At 38.3% G+C, this 9198-nt stretch overlaps 1 protein-coding gene across 1 annotated transcript in view; it reads right to left on the bottom strand.

The window, feature by feature from the left end:
* Positions 1 to 622: 622 nt before the first annotated feature.
* Positions 623 to 9198, bottom strand: part of rab5b (RAB5B, member RAS oncogene family) — a 54374-nt gene continuing 45798 nt past the window's right edge. Inside the window, exon 6 of the mRNA XM_020513585.2 lies at positions 623 to 5327. Coding sequence (XP_020369174.1) covers positions 5215 to 5327 — 113 coding nt within the window. The 3' untranslated portion in view covers positions 623 to 5214. The remainder of the gene's footprint in view (positions 5328 to 9198) is intronic.

Genomic DNA, 9198 nt, shown 5'->3' with positions numbered 1-9198 from the left:
AGGGCAACACGGGCTTTGAGGGGGCTGGCGTGCCAGACAGGGACGGTGCTGGAAGACAAACTGAGAAATGTTGTCCCTGACAATGTGCTTGCCGGCCACACGTGAAATATCGTTACAACACAACATCGTGTGGTTCCCCATTTACAGGACAAGATGCACAATGACAGCAAATGGGCCAGGACCAAAGATGGGCAGCCCAACCTGGCTATCCTCACCCTGCCAAATGATTTGTAAAGATGAAGTTGGAGGATGGATGATGAGATGCAAGAGCTTAAAGCTATCTTCTGCAAACTGCTTTTGAGGAGCGGAGGCAACAATCTTGAAGACTAGGAAGGCGGCATTAATGGTTTTTGACTGTGGAGGCTTGCATAATTCAGGAAGGATGGTCTGTCTGTCTGTGGAAGAGTCTAAGACTCAAACACTACCTATCATTCTCCAGTGGTGCCAATGTGTTTTGATACAAAAGAATCCCAAATAAGAAATTGTTATTTCATTTTCGTTCTACCTTGTATCCACCCTTAGGAAAGGATGTTAAGCAGTAAATTTTTTTTTTTTTTTCAAATTAATCTGTGAAATATGACTTTAGTGTAATTTGTAGCCAGTTGACTTAAATCACACACAGTTTTGCTTATCTGCATTTATTGCAATAAAATAAGACAACTATAAACATCTTTACAAAGTTATATCCACTCTACTGATCCAAAGAATATTAGTGTGTATTCTGTATAGTGCTTATTTTCAAGCTGTACTCAAGTTACAGCACCAGCTTTCACCAGAACAGACAATAACAGTTCTAGCACTTCTGTCCTCCATCCATGAAAGAAAAAAAAGGGAATAACCAATTTTCCAAACTAATTCTGCCTCCTCTTAAAACAGGGCAAGGGAAAGTACTTCCTTTTTCTCAATTTTGTGTCTTCTTTGCTGATGCTGGGTTAATTTTATTGAAAACAGAAAATACTCTGCTATTTTACTATTTGATCAAGCAGTGCACTACAACAGAGTCCAACATCTCACCCCACGTCCAATATGCACTCTTCTCAGCATTAGTTAGGAATCTTAATACTCCCAAGCAATGGCGTGCCCAGGCTCAAAGACTGCCCAATCACGGTCATGGCTGAGTTCAGACCACATCACAGACCAAGGAAAGTACTTTTAAATAGCTTGGTCAAGTCTAGGTAGGAGGCAATTCTGCAAGCTAAATTTCTGAAGCATTGTTTTCATTAGCTGAATTTAAGCTGCTGTTTGGTTTTACTGCAACTTACAAGAATAAGGTTTCTAGGTAACTTCGGAGAGTTTTAAAATTACTGCATTTTGAATAACGAGCAAATGTTACTCTTCAGGTTTTTTTTTTTAAAAAATGAATAGTATCTGGTTTAGTATAATCTGATTTGGACAGTGCTTTTCTTCTGCACAAATTTGGAAATAGAAGTTAGACTATACACTATTCTCAAAAATTTCATGAACTAGTCACCATTACGTATAATCTCTTAAATAATAAAGATCCATTTTTAAAATGATTTTGCTATTGCAAAGAAAGATGAAATATCATTAATGCAAACAATTGAACATAATGTTACCACTGTTTATAAGTATTACATACTGAACTTGAGGAAAAAGCAGAATGCATCAACAGCACCATAATAAAAGCTTTACACAGGTGTGAAAATACATTAACAAAAGCGTTGTGTCTGGTATCGCAGTATACTGAAACACCAACGTGCTACATCACAGAAGTGAGGCCCTAGGTTTCACTTGATCCATTCTTGCCAAACTGCAAGGGGAATTGGAGAACAGCAGAGGATGATGGGGGGGTGGGGGAGAAAGAGAAGAGAAGAACTGAAGGGGTGTCTATCACCCTCTCAGTTGGAAAAACATACCTGCCAGCAAGATAAGAAAATAGTAACATTAACTAAAAAAAAAAAATACATTCTAAAAGGTTGAGTTTTCCATTAAACACAATTTAAGCTTACTGTAACAACACTTATCAAACTTGACAAGTACATCCTCATATTAAATGTTACTCAGGTCTCGCCTCCATTCATTCTTCCCCCTAAGTCAGCATCTCATTTTTCTGACATTCTTCTTTATGGGGAAAAAAAAAAGTGTTGTGCAAAGCTTTCCGTCCTGGTACTCAATGTGGAAGGAACCTTGCTTTCTAGGTCACATCAAGATAATTGTATCTCCTTGAACCATCCTCTAACATGGTCAAACATTTGCATTATTTATTTAGCAGCTAACTGATGAAATTAACTATACACAAACAATTAGATTTGAACAAATCTGCACTCTGGTATAAAGCTTAATCCATCAAGACCACAATATGGAAATTTGGCATGGAAATCAGCATGACCCAAAATGAATTTTCAACTATTGATGAAAAAGCACTGCAGACCTGTTGAATTCTTTGCCAGAAATCCTAATACGCACTACCAGCAAGAAAAACAACCCCAGGACTACAAATTTGTAAAAATTTACCCTACAAAGTAAAACGCATATTTATAGAAACGTAACAGATGTATGTATGCTTTGATTTGATTCAGAAAGGCACATAACTCAATTTCAGATGCATTACACCTCTATGTTCATCTCTCACATTCTATGCATAAAATAAGGCAAATTAATCAATTTTGAGGAAGGGGTGTGGGTGGGGTGGGAAGCATGCAGAGTGTACTGCAGATACTCCTGCAGTTCTAAAGGCAGGAGTAAAAAGGTAAGTCAACTAAGTGCACAGCCCCATTATATGAATGTGAAAATTAAATTGAGGGGTTAATCACTGACTGCGATAATCCAATCTCTATCTTATCCTGATCTGGTGCTCCATGAATTCACCCTGTTCTAAAGGGGTTCTTCAACAGCCTAGTCTTTTGAGATACTTTGCACACAAATTGCTAAGCAGGGCAAGGCCTGGTTGTCCTGTTTTGTGACCCATTTACTAAGGCATTAACAAGTCCTCAAATTTTACTAAATTATTGGAGCCATGAAAATTTTCATTAAGAATAGAGAATTGAAAGATGAATTAATCACAGTATTTAACGGACTTTTAAGAGAAAGTATTGGCTCTAGTGTAATCAAGAATGATCCCAAGGGCAAAATCAACAAGCACTTTTACATAAAACGTAGTCGAAATCTGGAATTTTCTCTCCTAAACACTTTTGGATTCAGGGATGATTAAAGTTTTCAAGAAAAAAACTGAATTACTTTTATTATGTAAGGGTATTAAGGTATATGGAGCAAAGACAGGTAAATAAGTTTGAAGTACAGATCAGACATGATCAAACTGACTGATGCAGAAGTCTTAAGTCACTGAACAATCTTCTTCTCATGCTTCTAATAAATAAGACTACTGACACCTGCAAAAAAGTTAATAAACATGGTCTAGCTCAGAGGCAAGCCCAATGCTATAAAAAAATTAGTACACCACATTCTGATGGACCTAGAAGGTACAATAATATGGTTAGAGCAATGGAACAGAGATTATCTGCAAGAAAAATGCCAAAAATCAGTGATACAGCTTCATTAATATCCTATTTAATTGCACTAAATCCTTGTGAATGTGTGTTGACAATAAGAAGTAATGTCAAATAATAAATCAATGCTTACCTTTTTTCACCAAACAAATCAAGGCCCCAAAATATTGTCTGTCCCTTGTTAGCAATCCTTGCTGTTTTAGAATAACTGGTCAAAATGAAATCCCAACATTCATGTAGTAAAGTTTTTCATGTCTTCCAATCATGTACATTTGTCTTGGTGTTTTGACGAATGGATCAAAAAACTGTCTAATTTTAAGCCAAGTGGCTCAATGCAACACTAATAAGTTCATAAATGGTACAATGTTCCATTGCAATTAAAGCCACCGAGGGTGGTCCCTGCTCTCCATGTCAATCTATTCAGTTAATAAAAGAGAATCAATATTACTGTACTTCTGAGTAATTTTTTGGTCTCCTTTTCTCAGGTAGCTGATGCAAACTTCAACATTGAAGCAATAAGATATGGAGGGAGATTTGATGCCAAGAACTTACTCTGAACTAAAGCATCAAGAGCTTATTTTTTTCATGTGGGCTTAGGAAAAGCAAGACTTTTAGGACAAGTTTACACACACCTTAAAATTTGACCAAAAGAAAGGGATCATTTCAGACTGTTAATTTTAACAAATTTACACCCCACTTATAATCTGTCACAAGAGTTTGTTAAAAAGAAAAGACATCCTGCAACTAATACAGATTTGGATGTAACATTTTTTCCCCCTTACGCTGTACAAGAATATCTAATATTCACTCAATATACTATACTGAGAACAGACATACAAAACACACTGTCAGTACAGCATCATCTCTCCTACTGATGTGTAGGAAGAAATATATACATGACTATGGTCTATATGTGAAAAGCAAAACGTCATCAGTAACACAAAATAAACAGGCAACTGTAACAGTTTATCCCAACAGCTTTCTTCGACTTGGCCATGATATATGGAAGATAAATGAAGGGCACTGCCACTTGCACTATAGACAAGCCTTGCTCTAAGCAATCTTCATTTATTAACAGGATTTAGTTGTCTGTTATTATGGGTAAGACTTTACTGGGGTTTCAAACTACAACAGCAAAAAGCAGTGTTGAGCTTCTAAATATTGTGCCCAAGTAATCAGAACCAGCACACTGTTGTTCTTAAAGATTCGCACAAGCAATTGTTGAAAGCTTTTTCAAAACTGTATTATATCACATTTTAAAAATACCTTCCCTACCCCAAGCTAAACTTGTTTGGAAGTTATGAGAAAATGCATTCAAAGAGAGATTGTGTCTATTGCATTTCAGAATACCTCCAAATTAGGCTTATTGTACATGAAATTGTAATCAAATTAGTTAATAGGAAGAAGTTATAGTGGATTGAGTATAAGAGCAGGAAAGAGTGGGAGAATATCTTTCCTCAACAAAATTTGATTTGCAGAGAAGGCCTTCATTGAATCTGGTGAAAAGGGGTAACTAACCTTTACATAATGATTTGACACGCTATTTACATCATTTACTTTCTACAGGTGCCAGGTAAAAGCAGAAGAGACCTGTAGTCAACCATGAGAAGAATGACTCATGCAGTAGTCCAAAATGGAAGAGAATAAAAGGAATTAGCACAGTAAAGTGTGCTAATAATATAAAAAGGAAAGAAAATCTCCAATATCCATATTCTCTATTGTTCATTTGTTCGAGGTCCAAATACTGTTAATTGCCACAGCAACCCCTTTGACTCTGCTGGTTTGTTTCCTGAAGATTTACCCCTCGATTTCTGGCGGCAGTTGCTGGATTTTGAGGATCATTCTTTGGCATTTTCTTTGCTGTGGAGAAGACGGCAAAACAACTTAACTAACATGGTTAAACAGTTTACTCTGAAAACTATTTGAGCAATTGTTTGTACTCCAGCTCATGCTGTATACATGTTTAACCTATACTGCTACAGAGACGCTCAGTTTAATAGATAAAAAAAAATCAAGGAACATTCATATTCAAGCACAAGCTGCTGTTAATGATCTTCATTTCTGTATTCATGTGTTGCTTTACCACTTTTGTATTTTGATACAATATGCTGCTACTCAGAGTACAGTAAATGTTTTACCCTAACTCCATAAGCATGAGCTGATTCCCTTATGAAGCATTGAAATTTTGCATATGTTCCTCTGTTCAGCTTTCAACAGAAGCTCTACTTCAGCAAAAACTGGATTTTGGAAGTTAAAATTTTATTAACTTACAGGCCATAATTGCCTTTTAAATCCAATTATTTTTACTGAAACACTGCACTAAAGATGAAAATTTCACTCAGCACCAGCAAACTCTCTGATGAGCACAAAAAGTATTTCCTTTTTCCATAATGCTCTGCATTGGAATTAAATTCGGATAGTCAAAAACGGCTTTATACAGGACCTAAAAAGCCAGACATAAACGTCATTTGCCCTGATTCAACTCCAAATTCGAATTTAAAGGACTGTGTATTAAACTACAATTTCATCTTGACTCTCAAATTTTCTCTTGACTTTGCAAATCCATAACATACAAATGCCCTTGTAATCTTAAAGCATTAATCTGTTTAATGAATTTTAAGTTTAATATTAAAATATAGAACAGTTCCTCCATCTAAGTTCAAGTTGCCCATGAGAACGAGGTAGGACTGACAAATCAAACTATTATTTCGATGCAATAGGCCTAACAGTCAAGGCAGATGAACTGAGGGCATGGTTGGGAACATGGGACTGGGATATTGTAGCAATTACAGAGACGTGACTCAGACACGGACAGGACTGGCAGCTTAACGTTCCAGGGTATAGATCCTACAGGAAGGATAGAAAGGGGAAGAGGTGTTTTTGATTAAAGATAACATTACTGCTATAATTAGAGAGGATATTCCTGGGAATACGTCCAGAGAAGTTATTTGGGTGGAACGGAGAAGGAAGGGATGATCACCTTATTGAAATTGTACTATAAACCCCTCAATAGTCAGCAGGAATTTGAGAAACAAATTTGTAAGGAGGTTTCAGTTATCTGTGAGAATAATAGGGTGGTTACGGTCAGAGATTTTAATTTTCGAAACACAATGGGGCTGCCATTGCGTTATGGGCTTGGATGGAGAGGAATTTGTTAAGTGTGCAGAAGAAAATTTTCTGATTCAATATGTGGATGCATCTACGAGAGAAAGTGCAAAACTTGATCTACTCTTGGGAAATAAGGCAGGGCAGGTGATCGAGGTGTCAGCGGGGGAACACTCTGGGGCCAGAGACCATAATTCTATTAGTTTTAAAATAGTGATGGAACAGGATAGCCCGGATCTAAAAGTTAAAGTTCTAAAGTGGAGGAAGGCTAATTTTTAATATATTAGGCAAGATTGGGAGTGGATGCTCGCAGGTAAAGGAACGGCTGGAAACCTTCGAAAATGAGATAACGAGAGTCCAGAGACTGTATGAGCCTATTAGGGTGAAGGGCAAGGCTGGTAGGTGAAGGGAATGCTGGATGACCAGAGAAATTGAGGTTTTCGTCAAGAAAAAGAAGGAAGCACATGTCAGGTACAGACTGCAGGAATCAAGCCAATCCTAGAAGACTATAAAGGCCGTATGAGTATACATAAGAGGGAAATCAGGAGGGTAAAAGGGGACATGAAATGGCTTTACAAATAGAGTTAAGGAGAATCCAAAAGGGATTCTACAAATACATTAAGGACAAAAGGGTAACTAGGGAGGGAATAGGGCCTTCTAAAGATCAGCAAGGCTGCCTATGTGTAGAAATGCAGGACATGGGTGAGATACTAAACAAGTATTTTGCATCAGTGTTTACTGTGGAGAAGGATATGGAAGATAAAACATGACAGGGGGGCAATAAATAGAGACATCTTGAAAAACGTCCATATTAAAAAGGTGGTGGTGCTGGATGTGTTAAAATGCATAAAGGTGGATAATTCCCCCCAACCTGATCAGGTATACCCTTGAACTCTGTGGGAAGCAAGGGAAGAAATTGCTAGACCCCTGGCTGAGATATTTGTACCATCAATAGCCACAGATGAGGTGCCGGAAGACTGGAGGTTGGCTGACTGTGCCACTATTTAAGAAAGGTGGGAAGGAAAAGCCAGGGAACTACAGACCAGTGAGCCTGACATCAGCGGTGGGCAAGCTATTGGAGGGAATCCTGAGGGACAGGATTGACATGTATTTGGAAAAGCAAGGACAATTAGGGATAGTCAATATGACTTCGTGCATGGGAAGTCATGTCTCACTAACTTGGTTGAGTTGTTTGTTACTTCTTCAAAAAAAGAGGATTGACGAGGGCAAAGCGGTGGATGTGATCTAAATAGACTTCAGTAAGGTGTTTGACAAGGTTCGTCATGGTAGACTGGTTAGCAAAGTTAGATCACACAGAATACAGGGAGAACTAGCCATTTGGATACAGAACTGGCTGGAAGGTAGAAGACAGACAGTGGTGGTGGAGGGTTGCTTTTTAGACCGGAGGCCTGTGATCGGTGCTGGGACCACTGTTTTTCGTCATTTATATAAATAATTTGGGTGTGAGCATAGGAGGTATGGTTAGTCAGTTTGCACATGACACCAAAATTGGAAGTGTAGTGTACAGTGAAGGAAGTTACCTCAGTGTACAATAGGATCTTGATCAGATGGGCCAATGATCCGAGGGAGTTTAATTTAGATGTGAGGTGCTGCATTTTGGAAAGACAAATCAGGGGAGGACTTTATACACCTGATGGTAAGGTCCTGGGGAGTGTTGCTGAACAAAGAGACCTGGAAGTGCAGGTACATAGCTCCTTGGAAGTTGATTCACAGGTAGATAAGATAGTGGAGACAATGTTTGGTGTGCTTGCCTTTATTGGTCAGTGCATTGAGTATAGGAGTTGGGAGGACATGTTGCAGCTGTACAGGACATTGGTTGAGCCACTTGTGGAGTATTGCATGCAATTTTGGTCTCCTTCCTATAGGAAGGATGTTGTGAAAAGATTTACTAGGATGTTGCCAGGGTTGGAGGGTTAGGGCTATAGGGAGAGGCTGAATAGGTTGGGGCTATTTTTTTTTTTATAGAGGTTTATAAAGTTACGAAGGGCATGGATAGGGCAAATAGGAAAGGTCTTTTCTCCGGGGTGGGGGAGTCCAAAACTAGAGGGCATAGGTTAAAGGTGAGAAGGGCAAGGTATGAATGGGACCTAAGGGGCAACTTTTTCACATAGAGGGTGGTGCATTTATGGAATGAGCTGCCAGAGGAAGTGGTGGGGGCTGGTGCGATTACAACATTTAAAAGGCACCTGGATGGGTATATGAATAGGAAGGGTTGAGAGGAATATGGGCCAAATGCTGGCAAATGGGACTAGATTTATATAGGATATCTGGTCCGCATGGACAAGTTCGACTAAAGGGTCTGTTTCCGTGCTGTATATCACTATGACTTTAGCTGGAAGATGGACGCACCTTACGTGATTAGTTTGAGACAATATAGTATTTAGAAGAAAAAATATAGTGTACACACCAAATGGAAATACATTGAAAAGTGTGACACCTAGACACTGAAATATAAACTTCCCTGAAACAATAGGTACAGATAAATAAACTGTTTAAAAGAAGGCCAATAGGATATTATGTTTCATGAATAGGAATAGAGCACAAAAGTAAGGTGGTAATGCCACAAGTGTTTTGCCACAAGTGTTTTGCCACAAGTGTTTTGCCA

This window comes from Rhincodon typus, chromosome 7 (genome assembly GCF_021869965.1).
Source record: "Rhincodon typus isolate 14 chromosome 7, sRhiTyp1.1, whole genome shotgun sequence".
NCBI lineage: Eukaryota > Metazoa > Chordata > Chondrichthyes > Orectolobiformes > Rhincodontidae > Rhincodon > Rhincodon typus.
The sequence above is the reverse complement of the archived record's forward strand: the minus strand, read 5'-3'. Positions and strand labels throughout refer to the sequence as shown.